Source organism: Temnothorax longispinosus, chromosome 8 (assembly GCF_030848805.1).
Source record: "Temnothorax longispinosus isolate EJ_2023e chromosome 8, Tlon_JGU_v1, whole genome shotgun sequence".
NCBI classification, from domain to species: domain Eukaryota; kingdom Metazoa; phylum Arthropoda; class Insecta; order Hymenoptera; family Formicidae; genus Temnothorax; species Temnothorax longispinosus.
In genome coordinates this window covers 4,863,045-4,880,114 of record NC_092365.1, presented here as the reverse complement: position 1 = coordinate 4,880,114, position 17,070 = coordinate 4,863,045, and the positions used below count along the sequence as shown (strand labels likewise).

General features: G+C 45.6%; 1 protein-coding gene across 8 annotated transcripts in view; it reads left to right on the top strand.

Annotated features, from left to right (window-relative positions):
• Lim1 (LIM homeobox 1) overlaps positions 1-16,830 on the top strand; it is a 48,605-nt gene extending 31,775 nt beyond the window's left edge. For 3 of the 8 annotated variants that reach the window (XM_071785000.1, XM_071784999.1, XM_071784998.1), the window contains 6 exons: positions 3,929-4,161; positions 8,707-8,934; positions 11,698-11,939; positions 12,999-13,284; positions 13,723-13,911; positions 15,619-16,830. In XM_071785000.1, the coding sequence (XP_071641101.1) occupies positions 3,929-4,161; positions 8,707-8,934; positions 11,698-11,939; positions 12,999-13,284; positions 13,723-13,911; positions 15,619-15,761 (1,321 nt within the window). In that variant the 3' untranslated portion in view covers positions 15,762-16,830. The other 5 variants (XM_071785003.1, XM_071785004.1, XM_071785001.1 and 2 more) reach the window with 5 other exon arrangements.
• The last annotated feature ends 240 nt before the right edge of the window (positions 16,831-17,070 follow it).

Genomic DNA, 17,070 nt, shown 5'->3' with positions numbered 1-17,070 from the left:
ACGAGTGGAGAGAGTTGCGAGTGCCCGAGCGCACGATGGACGACGAAGCCCCGACGTATAGGCAAGTCCCGGCGCAATACGCGAACACAATGTTGTGTTGCGGACACGTGCAAGCAACCTTTGATATTCACCGGCCGTGCGCGAGCAACCGGGCTCCACCTAGACAAGAGAAAGAGAGAGCCGTATCTCTTTGAGATACACGGCGCGTTTTCCGCGCGCGACTTTCTCTCTCTCTCTTTCTTTCTCTCTCTCCCTCCCTCTCTCTCTTTTTTCCTTTTTCATTCTCATTCTTCCTTTCGCGAGATGCACGTCAACCGCGAGACGTAAAATATTTCAGAGGCGGTTAAAGGCTGCGTGCGGTGGGAAACCTCGCAGGAACGCTCACTAGTATGCGAGGCGGATTATAGAGAAAGAAGCTGCGCGTTGCGTCAAGTTCTTGGGACTGTGCGCGACGAGCGCGATGAATAATCGCCGATCCGTCAATGGCTTCACGCCGTATTCGAGATCCATCCGTCTGTTAAATGGCGATGGTGTCAAATTACGAGAGACGCGGCGGCGCAATAATTAATATCGCGACGAATCCGCGGGGAAAACTCATTAAGGATCGCATGCGTGTGAACGTAATACGCGGGAAAAAGAACGAGGGACACGCTCGTATTTAGCGTTTATTCAGCTGTCACAATTCGTCATTCGCGAAACGTTCTAATTAATTGTTTAGCAGCCGTAGTTTAATTTATTGTTTATTATATAGCGCATTCAATCCCGATTCTAAACTAAAATTTTTCGTTAAAGGCAAATTAGTCATCCGATGTCGCTTTAGCAGTCAATATGTCACACACGATTTTCCTATTGACGAGTTACAAAAATTTTTATTCTCCCTCCGTTGACTTACTTTTGACTTCCTTTTCTCCCCCACGCGAGATGAAAGTCTTGCTATTAATTTAAATCACACGTGTATTGTGATTTTCGGAGTTGAGTTTGAAAATGTGACATTCCACAGGATTAGAGTATTAGTAATTAGTGGAACGGTTTACGGAGCATCAACAATTCACGCGGTTCGTGAATTCGTTAATATCGATTAACGGCGTCGCGATCGTAGGTAAATACGGAGCGTAAATGTAACCGATGTAACGTCGTCGCGCGCGACGAGCGGTTTCTCTTCTATTTTTTTCTCTCTTTCCCTCGACGATGACGGCGGCGGCGGCGGCGGCACGTCGCGAGACGCCCCGCACTTGCATTCCGCGTCGGACGTCACGCGTCGCGTCCACTTGGTAATAAAGCGCGGCGAATTGGGTCACTTGATACGGCACACCGGCAGCAGTCAATAAAGGGAGATTCCGCGGGATTTATTGTGCGCTCAAACGCTCAAAACGTCGATGCACACCGCGCCTAGGCGCGAACGCGCCGTGACCGTCAGGTACACCGAGAACAATTAGGCTAACAATGACTCTCAAGCGGCGTCCGGGTCACGGCTCCCCGGCGCGGCGTGGTGTTGCACCTCCTATTTCTATTATACGTGCTTTACGCGTAGCGCGTACTTTTTATGGTCGATTGCGCGATAATAACGCCGCTGAATGAGAATCCGAGTTTAAAAAAAAAATTGCAATTAATATCGGCACGCGTGGTTTTGCATTTGTTTCCTTATTCCTTTTTTTCCAGATGCATTATACATTTTAAACGTTTGCACACTAGCGATTGTGAGAAACTGCTGGCGTTGAAATGTCAGTGGCCATTTGTGCAACATAGTAAAATTAAATTTACAAAAGATTGTGGATTTAAAATCAGAATCACAAATGATAATAAAAAAAAAAATATTTTTTACGGTTAAACGGAAATATAACATACATATAACAATATCAAATATAATAAAATAAAATATAACTATGCGAAAGAAAAAAAATTATGGTAATAATAAAAAGTGAGTATAAGAGGATTTAGAGGAGGATTTTAAGATTCTTATATTTGTGCGAGATAATACTTAACTCTTGTGATTTTCAATCTCAGCTCCTTTGATTGATGCTGTTAATGGCGTAGATTACAAAGTAGCTCGAAAGCTGCAGGTCGATAAGTATCGCCCTACCGAAATTGCTAATAAGCGACCGATTCCGTGATCTCTCCGGCGATCTGCCATCCGCGTTTAACTTGTTTATTGTTGGCATAACGACGATGGGGAGGAGGATCGATTGAGACGTCCGCTCCTCGGAACACACCAGCCCTAAGGGCCCCGGCTAATTGCTATAATTAATTGCGTGATTGCTATAGTTAGATCGATCCGGATTGCCAGTTAGAAGAATGTAGCTTCTGCCACCGTAATGATACAGTCGCAGATATATACCTATATTGACTTGACGATTGTTCCGGTTCGATTTAGAAACGCGTCGACCGGAAAAGTTGCGAAATTTGCCTGTCCTTTAATTTAATCTTATAATTTTGATATTTTATATACAGTTATATTTTTAATAACTATATAATTTTAATTAATATATGTAATTTCACTAAATTTAATTTAATTTAGAATTTTATTTTGACAACACACACGTACAAAAACGGCCTAATATTCTATTTTATATAATTTTCTTTATTTTCACCATTTTTTGATTAGTGTATTCAATTTTATTTATTAATTTTATATTTTAATTTTACAATATATGATTTTTCAGTTTATAACATAATTTTGCGACTCTCTCGAGAGACTCCTTTGCACAACAGTCGGTGGTAACACTCGGATGATTTAAGTTTTCGATGACGCAACGACGAAGTGGAAGAACGTTTAACGAGAGATCAGTAAGGCGTCTGAAAAAAGCAAGGCGCTTAACGATTCGGCGAGGAAGAAAAAAAATATCGGGCGGACCGGCGCGGCGCGGCGGTGCGTTTTTACGACACGGTAGGGCCTCGGCTCTTTATGCCTGGATCGGAACATTAAACCGCCATCTCTTTAAAAGCGCTGTATTTCTTTCATCGACATTTGCGGTCCGACTGAGTTACAAACAGAACTTGTAACTTTCACATTCTATGAGTACAGACCGTTCTATACGGTCAACTCCGAGCAGTCGCGCGGGCATTTATCGAGCGAGGCGTGCGCCAACCCATCCCGCGGACGACGCGACGTCGAAATAATTTTGGGGTGTAACAACGCTTCGGAGAGTTTCGCGGTGTAAATTGCGGATTAAAAAAAAATCTCGCGCCTCTCGCTATTTTCCGTGAAAGGCCTGTTATCGAGCTGAGAAATATGATCCATGGCACCCCCGATGGAAAAATTATCGAGAGCCGCGCGTCGTACGTGTGATAATAACACGTTGCGTGGCGATACTTGCGCGGGTTTAATGATTAGGGGTTTCGCGTTAACGCGCCACACGACGAAATTACAACGTCGCGGGATCGGGCGCATGCCTTCGCGAAAAAGAAGGCAAGTGCGAAAAAATTGCTGAATCGGAGGTACACTTATGATTAACTTCCTTCGGTACCTTTTATACGCTTAATACCAACCTTCTCCTTAACAATCTCGCGAAGCGTGTCGTACTTGGATAAGTTTGGGAGAAAAATTGGAAAATTAAATAGGATTATAGTCTAGCTGGAGTTTTTAGAAATACGGAAATTTCCCTCCCCCGCGGAAACTCCGCCGTGACGCGAACTCGCAGCTGACACCGGACAAGCGACGTTTCGGTCTCACGGTTAATCTGGCGCGCAATTTTATATTTTTATTAACACACGCGTCGCCAGTCTCGGTTCGCAACACTCGCGACAATCGATCAATATCGATTTTTATGTTTAAAGTCTAAGAGAATTAAGTCTAAAAAAACTTTTTTTTTACAACGGAAACTTGTATTTCCTCACGGTGGAAGAACAAGCTCTTCGGGGGACACCCACGCGCTCATTATCCGTCCTTTCATCGGCTCACCAGCGATAAATCTGTATTATGTGCTTGTAGGCGATACGGCACCAAGTGCGGCGGCTGCCTCCAAGGGATAAACCCGCAGGACCTTGTGAGGAAAGCGAGGGACAAGGTTTTCCACCTGAATTGCTTCACCTGCCTGGTGTGTCGGAAGCAGATGAGCACCGGCGAAGAGCTCTACGTCCTGGACGACAACAAGTTTGTCTGCAAGCAGGACTACCTGTCGGGCAAACCGCTGCCGGACACGCATCATGTGCACGGTCATCACGGTGAGCCGCCAAAACTTACCCCCCCTTCCATCATTTAGCCACCTCGCGTAACAACGTTATCTCGACGCGGTCATATTATCGTACTTTATTTACACGTAAATCCTGCGCCGAAAGGGCAATGAAACGAAGTTAAGATTGCATAATGAATTCGCGCCTAACTCGCGCGCGAGATTAAATTGCATAGCGACGTCAAATAATTAGGTTCTGCCATTATATCGACAGCGGAGTTAATAAATAATTCTATACGATTGAAACGGCAAACAAAATCGAGAAAGTAAAGTTAGTCTACGAAAATAAGCAGGCACTTCGAAGTATCACAGTTCGTCTGTGTACACTGTCCTCTTCGTTTATACGGAGATCGATTCGTCGCGGGATTTAAATTTAAGCGATATCCCGAGAATCCACGTGGTCTCCGTGCACGGACATGTTTGTCTGTACTTATCTTGCCAATCGATATCGAGATTAATCTCACGATATTTCTAATTGCTGCTGATCGATAATATGATTGCGATATTTTAGGAATATCCAGCTTTTATAAAGAATTCGACAGTTATATTATTTATTTTATTCATTAAGTTGAACGTATATATAGTTATACATAATATGGATATTATCGGGTATGGATATTTATTGATATAGATATATATCGAGTATGAATATTTGTTCATACCGATGCTTTGACAAACCATAATGCTGCCAAAAAGTTACTTGATATTATAAAATATGATATTATAAATCGTAAAAAGAATTAGTTGACGTTATGATTATTCCGAGATGTCAAAGTTATCTGTCTAAGGCGAAATTAGGGCTGGTGATTTGCTTCGAAGGCCTCGATATTCGAAGAAACTCTTCGAAGCTTCGACATTAACCCTATTTCCTCCAACGTTTTTTTCCGCCCCTTTAATCCTCCAACCATGCACTTTCAAGTCAGACGTGTTTTTCAAAATGTTAATAGCTTTGAAAAATTCTCCAAAAATTATTGTAATATCTTTGTACCTTCGACTAAAAATCAATGTAAATAACATTTGGAAATCATTTATTTAAATATTTTTTTACAACAATTATATGTTGACAAACACACGTTACGACTCGTTTTATTTAAAAAATTATAACTCACGAACAAACAAATTGTTTGTCACGATCATTTGTTTTCCGCAACAAACGAGTGTTAGAAACTCGTGGGACACGGAAGGGCGGGTTGGAGGAAATAGGGGTTAAAAGCTTCGAAGAATCAAAATTATACAATTATTAAAATATAATAGTAATAGTATACCGTAATAGGAACACATTTATAAAATTATGACAAAATCCGAATAAAATTTCTAATGTTGCAATTATGTCGCTTATATGTCGCAATTATACTTTTCGAAGCTTCGAAGCTGTCGAGGAGTAACAGCCATAAACGAAATCTCTTTTTTTCCATCAATAAAATATAATCGAGTTGAAAAAGCGAATAGTTTGGAAACATCAATGTATTAAAAGCGTATTAAAGTTTCGGTCTTGAACGGCACGGCCTAAATATGTCGCGCGAGCTCTGCTACGCCGCGATTTCGACGTGGCACGTGGCTGTCAGCGGCACGCGGCGATCGATCGCGGGCTCGAAAATTCGCGCGAAATCGCGTTTGGCACACGCTCGGCTCGGTGCCCAAACAAAGTCAACGCACAATCGCCTTCCATTATATCGATCTCCGGCACCGCTGTCACCGGAACGCGGCGCGGCGCCGCTGTCCGGAGAGGGGTAGGGCGTATTATCGCGACAGCGCTCCTCCTCGCTCGACCCCTCCTTTCCCTTGTCTTCCCGTCGGGTCCGCCGTCCGATCTCGCGCGTTTTACGATCGCCTCCGTCGTTTCTGTTCCCGTCGCCGATAAATAATTTTATCCGCCGCTCGCGAGAAAGAGCGGCCGTCGTAAATTATCGCGCGGCTCGCCGATCTCGAAGTCGAGATGCCCGTCGGCGTCGTCCCGATCTCGATATGTTCTGCCAGAATTATCGAAGAACCGGAAAGCCGCCAATGAGGAAAGACGCTTCGGTGCCGATTGAAGCGGCAGAGATATCCCGCGCGTGTGGCAAAAACTATTTGGATGCTTTCCTAAAACGAAATATGAAGAGTGTCTCAAGAGAGAATTATCAAAAATATCAACATTATGTTACACACGGTGTTAATATCGTATACGAGGATATCCTTTCAAATTGGAGAATTCCTACAAAGACCGACGGGACCCATTTCTCGAGTGGCTCGAGAATTTCGGGATTTATTTTTTCGAGCAGGCGAGGCTCGAGGGGGTCACAGTTCAACGCGCACGCCGCCACGGATTTTACGGAGTCAGGATCAGCTTAAAAAAAAAAAAAGGGAGGGACCGGCGGGTCGGCGGGACGAGGGGGAGGGGCGGGGACGGCAGGTTTTTCACGGGAGTTTCTACCCCGAGAAAGAGAGAAAGCGGCAAGCTGTGAAAACAGCGTGGCGCGTATGCCACCGTGAACCACCGGCCGAGAAGGGAGATAGAGAGAGAAATGGAGATGACGAGCGCGAGAGAGAGAGAGACGGCGCGCGGGTCGGCTCGGTTTCACGAGGGCCCCACTCGTATATAAGCCGTGAAACGAAAACCGAAAGGTCGTTAGGCAGGGGGCGAACCTTTTGTCGTTCCCGTTGCCGACGTTGCCGAAACCGCAAAACGCACCGACAACCCGTTTTCTTCTCTCTCTCCTTCGCCCGGCCGCCTTTTTCTCCCGGGGATCTCGGGGGCCCCGAAGCCCGACGGGCCCCGTTGTGTGCTCGCCGTACGTGAGACAATGTCGTGGGACAGCCGCCGAGAGCGCGGGAGAGCGCCGCGAAATGATTTACGCCTCGGCCGCGGCCGATTCGGCCCGCCGCCGCCGACTCGCTGTCGATGAGTTTCGCGTGAAGCGTCGTCGTCATCGCCGTCGACGTTGTTGTTGTCGGCGTCACGAGGCGATCTTGAGGCGCATACCTGCGGATGCAGGAACGAATCTGTAAGCCGCGCGTCAAATGTCAACGTCGAGAGGCTGCCTTCGCGGAAGGATTCCATGATTTTTCGGAGGCGGTTCCGAGGCTCTACAAACAGAAATTTCGCGGAAAAGGATTAGCTATTAAATAGAAACGAAAATAGAGAGTAAAAAGCGAGACGGTAGGGAGTAAAGTAACAAAGAAAATTTCTTATTTATACAAATAATAAAATAAAAATGTTGCTGAAAAATAAAAGTAAAATAAGAAAGCGTTCTCTTAGCATGACTTATATGCGAGTTCATTAAATAGATCTGTATTTAGTCAAGTTGTGTGCACTAGGTTTATTATAAATAACTTGCACGCCGTCGATTATTTTTTTATCATCGTCCTCGACTACTGATTATCGATATAACTGGCGGGAACAATAGAGGCAGGTATGGAGCACGAAATCTTCATCGCGTGGAGAACCGAATTCGACGCGCAACTGGGGGCAGAATGTTGACGCGAGCCTTCAGGATGATTTCGGGCCGATGATTAAGCGACACGACCGTCTTGATGCCCGACACTTTTTCAACATTAATCTCTGCCATCCGGCTCGGCCATTTGCCGGTTGTCGAATCCGCGCGGCCATCGTTCTCTCTCTCTCTCTCCCTCTCTCTCTCTCTCTCCCTCGGCACGGCGCAAGACGAGAGCACGGTAATTATGCTCGTAGGAGACGATTAATATCCGGAGACACCATTTTTTCGGCGGTTCCCGCCGTAAAATATATTGCGTCTGGAGTATTTCGTGCGCAACGCCGCCATTAAATCTAGAAGGCAAAAGCCGACTTTTAAAAGTCGATACTTGTCCCTCGCAGCCACGATACTTTACAATCGAGATATAGCTGCACCGATTAAATTACACCGAAAAAAGAGTACGTGATTGTTCGAATGTATTTCCTAAAGTTTTCGAACGCTGCGTCATTTATTGCGACAATGCAACTATTTCTCTTGATAAATTACAGAACAATTGCGTCAATACGTGCAAGTAGTTTATATTTAATTGTGCTACACGTAAATATCAATGTCGACCATGATATCAACCATGAATATATAATCGATTCTTTTTTGACAGATTCCTTGCCATCGGAAAGCGTAATCATTTTTCTTTCAAGCGACAGTTTCAAATCAATTAAAAACTTACTTAAATCGTGCTACTTTGAACATTAATAATATCCATACCACGATAACTTGTAATTTATTTCTGCATATTCGCTAAAAATTCAATCGCTGATTTCGAACTATTTCGCAATTGCACAGAAGCGGTATTAAAAAAAAAAAAAAAAATACATTTTCAATTAGCAAATGAAATTGGAAATAACTTTTTTCCGGCCATTCTGGCAAGTTAGCTTCTCATTTGTTTATAACTGTACAATGTACATACAACTTGAAAGATTCAAAGTACCTCGTTGACGGCGCTTAAGGCACTTCGTTTCGCTTCTGTGCAAGTGAGCGAGTCGCGAATCGTTATTTTTCGAAATCGGCGGTTCGTTGGTCGATGTTATTAAAAAGGCCGGTGTCTCGCGTCCGTTCACGAGCAGAACCGTCCAACCTGTCGGCAGGCGGAGACTCGCTGATGGGCTCGGGATCGGAAGACGAGGACGAGGACGGTAGTGCCCACCATCACCATCACGATTCGGCCGTACGCGGCGCTCACCTCGGGACCCACAACATTGGCCCGGGTGGTCCCGGCGACCAGGCCGTCGGCCACGGTGGCGAACTACCTCTCGGTGGCGATCCCTGCAAGCAGGAGGACTCCGAGGATCAAGGTGAGTACTCCAGCTCACTTGTCGAAGATGAGATAACGAAGTAATGGCGCGGCAGGCGATACGTTGGATTAGACAAAGAAGTTCTCTCTCGCGCAATTCTCCGTTGGGAAAAGTATTATTCATGAGAATTATCTTTTACTGCGGTTGAATAGTGCGCGTGTATAATGTGTGTATAAAGAATCAGTCTTTTTCTTGTATCACGTTAAATCGATTATTCCCGCGAGTCAGAAATCTATTGAAAAATATTCTATTACTTTAATAAGTAAAATAAAATTCTAGTGTTTGAAAAATAATAGATTCCTTTAATTGCCTGATAGGCGCTATAAATATTTCTCCGCAAATAGTCTTGGAAAGTTCTCTTTAATCTCTTTAATCGCATTTATAAGCGATACGTGTAAGCGATATAAATATTACCGAGTGGAGATACATATTTTTACGAGATAAATAGACAGTTTTACGCAGCGCAAACTGCCTCTCGACGGAATAAGAGAACGTCTTTATTACGTCAAAGACGAAAGATAAATCTCGCGAGAAAGAAAAGTAGCGAAGGATCGTAAACGAAAGTCAATATCGCGTATAGCCAAGCGTAAAGGGCAGAGTGCACGTGTGAAATATCTAAGCTGTCATCTCGATTACCGTGATTAGACATTCCGTATGTATCACGTACACACACACACACACATGCGCATATCGGTGAACTGCAAACGAACCCGGACCACATTCGCACGCCGTAAATTACCCCACGCAGTATACGCGAAACTCGATCAAGAGCAATCGATTGGCGGCTCGATCGGGCTTCCCTCCACGGCGCCACTATACGTCACCCTTGGAGATCCCACGCGAGCACGAATTCGCGGCGTCGCGACGTCACCAATCGCCGGGGGCGTCGTCAGAAGCCGGTCTCGAGCCATTATACCGTTCCTGCTCTTTTATCGCGCGCACAACAATCGGTCCTTTAGCCGTACACCACCTAGTCTCTCACCCTCGCACGGGCCCGGTACAAGCACGCAACACAAGCGCGTCGTTGCCCCCCCCCCCGCCCCTGATCGGGAAAGAGGGAGCGGACGTCTTCACGAGGGGTGGCCCCCGTTGTGCGGTGCGACACTGTCCAAACATTTTCTTTGTCCCGCGGTTAAGACCTACCCGGTATACATATATACGTATAGTGTATAGATTACCGTGGAGAGCCGGGGACTTATATTCGCGCGTTTATGTGTGTGCGTGCGTACGTGTGTGGTGACACTGCGTACGCGATGCGTGCGTATGTGCGGGGTACGGCTTTCAGCAAGCGCGCGCGGCAGCAGCTACGATAATCCGATGGGGGTTTCGCATCGCTTCCGGGGGATTGGCTCCGATTGTTGTTACCTCGATCCGGCCGATGAAGATACCGGGATACACGGGGTGTCCCAGACCTACCGCGTGGCCTCTCAGCCGCGATTACCTCGACGAATCTACGGACGATTATCCCTCCGCGCGCGCGTTTGTCGGGAAGCCATCGTACGCGCTGAAATCCTTGAAATGCCCATTCGGCTTCCATCGATTTTGATTATATATTTTTAATTTATAAATTTGATAAAAATTAACACTAGAACTACACCGAAGAGTAACCTATATCTATTTTTACTGAAGGGATCAAAATGAAAAAAAAAAGAGAAAAAGAGAAAACAAATTTATAAAACTAATTATTTGTAGATTTCAACAAAAGTCAGAGAAAATTTCAGAAATTGTGACGTTTTAAAAATAATAAATTATATTTAAAAAAATTTCAAACCCCTCTTTTGATAGTTTTGTGTAAAATGAAAATTACAAAAAAGAATTTAGCAACAAATTGCATGGCATGTTGAACTTTGTTAAGATCTTTTAACGTCGAAAACTATCTCGACATTGACAGCCGTCATCTTCAATATTCGCATGGAGACACCCGATAAGTACGCGTACCTAATACATACGATAGATTCCCGATCATCTCGCTCGACAATGTGTTTTCTTTTATATTTAACTGGAATGTTGCGGTACGAGAGATCGCAACTCGACGGGCGTCGCTTAGAAACTCCCGTAACGCAATGATGACTCGTGTCTGAGGATGACAAGTCATTTCTGGGTTACCGACGAGTCACGCGTCAGCGGATACGCATAGTTCGGGATTAAGAAACCGACTATCCCCTCGACCACATCGACGACTGGGTAATAACAAACGCGCGCGCCGGCGTAACGCTGAAAATATTGTGTCAGCCTTTTTTTTCCCCCAGACGCTGATACCTTTACAGCTTGTCTCTATAAATCGTGTGCGAGTGACAGCCTCGTCTCTGAAAATTGAGGGCTCGAGGATACGGAGTTACGAAACCATTATTTCGGTCTAGATGAAATTTAGATCTATAGCAATTATCGAGCGATTTACTTTTACTCTACCGTTTTTCAGAATAAATTAATTTTATTGTTTTATTTATATCACGCAGCTATATAATTATAATTTAAAAGAGAACAAATCGTCGTTTGCGTGCTTATTAATTCCGGCCGCCGGCCGGCGCAACTCAGGAATTTCGTGAAACAGAACCGAAAAGTCGTGTCTCCATCTGTTCGAGAATTAGGTTCTCTGTCATTGTATTTAAAGCAGACAGACGTGAAACTCGCTGTCGCGAGAAGACACGGAACTTCTCGCGGCGACCGATTTTGCTGGCAGTCGATCGAGCCTCTCGCGAGAGATAGGCCCCAGGTGATCGTCGTAGGATTGTGACGCGATAGCTCGGCTTCGATCGGTTGAAGGTTCCCTGGACGGCGATCCCGAGACGAGGGACAGCCAAACGGAGAACAAGAGCCCGGATGGCGGTGCCGGCGGTGGCAGCGGCGACGGCAGCGCCGGCTCGAAACGACGCGGCCCGCGGACCACTATAAAGGCGAAACAATTGGAGATCCTCAAGACGGCCTTCTCGTCGACCCCGAAGCCCACCAGGCACATCAGGGAGCAGTTGGCGAAGGAGACCGGCCTGCCCATGAGAGTCATACAGGTGGGAAAAGGCTCTCACTCACTCTCTCTCTCTTTCTCTCGCAACATTTGCACTTTGAAATTTCTCTCGTCTGTCTATTATACTACATATATCTACTTATTTTTTTTCCAGCGAAAAGTTTCTTCATAAAACTTTTCATAAAACTGATCACGCTATCATTTAAATAAACATCTTGATAATTAAACCCGAAATAAAAATTTGGAATAAAAATTAGCGTTCTATTGAAACCTTTAAACGAAGAGAACGGTTTTGTTATACTCAGAGGAAAAATCTTGAAAAATATCTTTAATCAGATGTTGGGGAGTTGATGATTAAATAATAATTATAATTTAATCTTGTAATAAGAATAATAATTTACTTTTCCTCTCTCAGTTTTCGTTACGACATTTGCTTCTCAGGCATTAAATTCTTTAACTTACGAAGAGAATCGCTATTAATATCGAAGTGAATCGCGATTTGCACTATCGGCGACGGTTTTATGCAGCTGGCATCTAAATCGCAAAAGCGACGCGACGCAAGCAACGTTCAGAAGTCCTCCGCCATCGCGAACAAGTAGGAAAAAACCGCGTCGACAAACCATTTGCCGGAGAATTATTCACTCGGCTCGACGTCATATTATTTACCGAGAAATTATTTCGCGACAGCATCGTCGCGCCGGTTAATTCGCGATGTATCACCGATAAAAAATTGTTTACCACGGTTTTCTCGTGTCCCACAGAATGCAAAAGAACACAATAGAATGGGCTAAGGGTATATCGCGTGTTCCAAGACCCACGTTCTTTCAGAACATTATACCTTTACAGTTCAATATAGCAGTGGCGAAATATAAGAACAGGGAAACTGACGAATAAGCGCGATATTTTTACAATTTTCAAAAATCTATCATATTAACATATTATTATTCATTATTATTCACATTAATTATTCTTTAATTATTCTTAGAGCGATTTACAATTGTAAGATGACCGTGCGCAAAATGGAAGGGGTCAGCGGAGGTGAAGAGGGAGACCCGTCGTTAAATAATTCAGCGATTAAAGACGGCCGGTCTGCCCGTTTCAGGTCTGGTTCCAGAACAAGAGGAGCAAGGAGCGCAGGCTGAAGCAGCTGACGTCGATGGGCAGGAACCCCTTCTTCGGGGGCTCGCGCAAGATGCGCGGGTTCCCGCTCAACCTGAACCCGGGTGCCCTCGGCGGCGAGGACGGCCCGCCGCCCGGCTTCCCGTACTTCGGCCCGGACAAGTTCGAGTTCGGCTACGGCGGCCCGGTGGCCTTCCATCACGAGTTCTTCGGCGCGCATCCGCCCCCGCATCCGCACGGGCCACACTTTGCCGGTACGGGAAATCCAGGTGAATCTCCCGCCATCACAGATGATTATCGTTGTCATTATTATCGGCGTCCTCTCACTGTGTTGAAGCTAGAATAGATTCTAGTCTCGAGACAGGTAGAATCGAACGCGGAAACTCCGAAGATACCGAAGATTCTCTTGTTACGTAAATTTCCAATCGACCTTTCATATCCTCTTACTTGCAATCGGATTTTCTGTGTAAAATTCCACTGTTTTATTAATCGCGCGGCTTTTGTCTCAGTAATACAAAAACTTGAAGTAAAAAAAAAGAAAACAGCTCGTCTCTACCGAAAGTCGGGTTCGGGGCCCGGCGAGAGCCTAGTCCCGGAATCTCGCGTAATTATAATAAACCTCGAATCAAGTAGGTAGGCCCCCGCGATAATTATGACAGCCGGTTTCGGAGATGGCCGAGCGGATACGAGATCCCCTCTGAGAGCAGTACGTAATCTGTTTCTGACAGGCCTGGACCCGGCCAGTTTAGCGGGCATGGCAGCCGCAGTGGCGGTGGCAGGGGAATACCCACCTCCGGGCGCGGGGGGCGGCCCTCCGGAATTTCTCACGGGGCCCCCCGGGCAGGGGCCCCCTGCGCCCACCGGCGGCAGCCCCGGAGAGTTCCTGGCACCTTCAGGTAAGAGGGAAATATCCTCCTCCGAGCCATTACCACCGAAAATCGACCGAATCGCGATCGCCAATCTACCTCGGGTCTGCCCGCGAGCGGACTTAATATTTGCGCTCGCGCCGATTTATTAGCGTTATTTTCGCGATGCGGCGGGCGCGGCGGCGACCATTAACTTGCGACCGTTCGAAGGAGATCGACCCGTTTCTCGCACCGAAAAATAATATTAATATAATAATAATAATAATAATATTCCGCACGAGACGCGTTTCTTTATAGACATCGAATAATTCTTTTTTATCGGAACTAGACATCCAATATCCTTAATACATCAATTTTTTTCTATTCAATTATATTTTATATTGATATCTGTCTTAATCATTTTTCTTAACTTGATTTTCGGCAGCACGCACAAGTTAATGGTCGCGAAAGAGAGATTGTATAATGTTCACTTGAGTCGCGTTTCGTGACGATTATTCGTGACGATTTATTATACACATCTCTGTTACATCGAACATGCCATGTCGTGTTAATTAGGAACGGTTTAGTCCCGCGGTATCGAATCGAAACTGTTTCACGCCATTCAACGTTTCACGTTGAAATGAAAATTATACGTTGCTGTTAACCTTTCGCACGCGGTATCATTTTTATCGCGCGGCATCGCGCGTCATTATTCGCGCACCGTCGCGACGTTATTTCGTGTGCACGAAAGACACGCGCGCAGGGATTTCTAACCGGCTCTAGGATTTTCTGCAACAAAGTATACAGCTCTGCGTGAATGTCATTTCCTTCTGAGCCTGTCGTACGGATAATTGAGATCTGGCAATCATCAGGAGGTTGGCGTGACCTTTCGCGATACACGTCTAAATACTGAAATTCACGTTTTCCAACCGCGCGTCAGATATACGCATATGCGTCTTGTCCGGCTGTCACCGGCGTATCAATCACGTCACATACGCGCGTTATTAATTCGTTGAGGAAAGTGCAGTTTAACGATAGTCGCATTAATAATCATGGTACTTAATAAAGGAGCGCGTTTAACGCGGCTAACGTGGTTAACGTTGGCTTCTGGTAGCCCGAGGCCAAGTTTGAGAATTTCGCAACGCGGAAACTTTTATTCGTTAAAATGTATGACAGCAAATGTTACGTATATAATGCCCGCAAGGAATAATGGGATAATGATAAATATTCGAGTTTCAGAACTATCGATGGATTCAAGGTACATTAAATCGCACCGGATTGGCTCGAATATATGATGAGATTTTCCGGATGTTCGAAACTTTCAAGAATCTCAAGATATTCAAGAATCTCCGGTTTCGAATGCGGAACAATTCGTATCTTTTTTTTTTACGATTGAAGTTGCTTAAAAACTTTTATCGCTATTCCAAGCCGATCGAGGCTTTTGTTCGCCGACTTCGTACGACGGATATGGCATGCGCGCGGTAGATAAGACCAAAAAAAAAAAAGAGCCGGTGGCAGTTGGAGAGTAGGCGTTTTACAAAATGTCACAACGACGAAATATATAAAGCGTATCGCGGCTATCGGAGATCGCGCGCGTTAATATTTATAAACCCGCCGGCGGCGGATTGTCTCGCCGACTTTCACGGGACTTCCGGCCACATATCGGCCGGGTCGGGTCCGTCGCGTCGCGTTGCTCTGCACGCTGCGGGATTTAAATCTTAATTGGCATCGACGCCGTGCGCGTTCGCTTGTTCCCAGGTGGAGGGCAAGGTAATCCGAGCGGCGGCGGCGGGAACGGCGGCGGTCCAGGCGGCGGCGGCGGCGGCGGCGGTGGCGGCGGGGTCGCGGGCGGCGGGTTCCTGGAGCCGCACCAGATGCAGAGCGAAGGGCTCGCCTGGTAGTACGAGTTTTAATTAACGTCCCTTTTATGATAATAACAATTCCGCCCGCGCGCCTAAAATACGGAGGATCGCGAGAGCGCGCGCCGTCGAAAGCGCGAGAGCGATGAAACGGCGACGGCGACGGCGACTGCGGCGATTTCGAGTCCGGAGGACGACGGGAGGCTCGGCGCTTCTCGTCGCTTTTCCTTCCCCACCTCCGGTTTTTCCGTTCCTTCTCGTCCCTGTCCTCCCCATTCTTTCCGTTTCGCGTTGCGATCGTGATCGCGATCGAGTCGTCGCGAAATCGACTCGTTCTTTATGTAAGATATTACGGACACGGAAGCGTTTGTCCGCGCGCCTCGATTCACGGTTATTGTCGTCGACGTACGGTCGACGCTTATTATCTCTATTGATTACGGCATCTCCCGGCGCCGCGACGCCGCGACGTTATTATTTACATTATTATTATTAATATTATTAATTATTGATTATTATTATTATTATTATTATTGTGTATAAAATTCGAAGAGGTCCCTATCGTGTAATATTGTACCCCTCCCTGTTGATTATTTCTTTTCTCGACGTTACTTTGGAGACACCCTGTAGATATCTGCTGTTGTACACCTGATAAAGACACGCGTACACCGGTCGCTAGACACGTTCACACACACTCTTACACTTGCAACGTCACACGTGCATACGAACAGATACACGGATACACGTATCCACACACACTTGGAGACACGCTGTACTAATATTATCATTAAAGTATAAATATAAATAGGAAACGTGTAATTTGTATCTGTTAAGAGCGGCGAGATCGATGTAAATACACACGAGGAACACGCAGAAAAAAAAACACGCTCTATTCTCTCTCTTTGCTGAAAATGCGCGCGCGTAGCGATTTGCGCGAGACGGCTGGACTTACTCCACGAACGCCATCGGAAGTAAGAAAAAAAATATATATAGTATATATATGTGTATTGTGACGCAACAACACCGAGAGTAAGGCAGATCGGGAAAGAGATGCGCCGCCGCGACGCATAACGATTATAAATACTATTATAATAAACCACCTCGTATTTCCGTATGCGGAGCTGTGCATTTCATTTCCTTCTGACCGCCGCGCGACGCTTTTCCTTCGGCTGAGCGAATGACGTTACGTAGAAGGACGGAGGAGAGTGTGTTGTCCGGTTGGTTGCTTAGACGAACAATTTGATATATCGCGCAAACTCCTCTTTTGTTTCGTAAGAACGTTTTATCCGATAAATCGACATCCTGCCTCGATCTATAAAAAAGAATTAGGCAATTAATATCCATTTCTACCAAT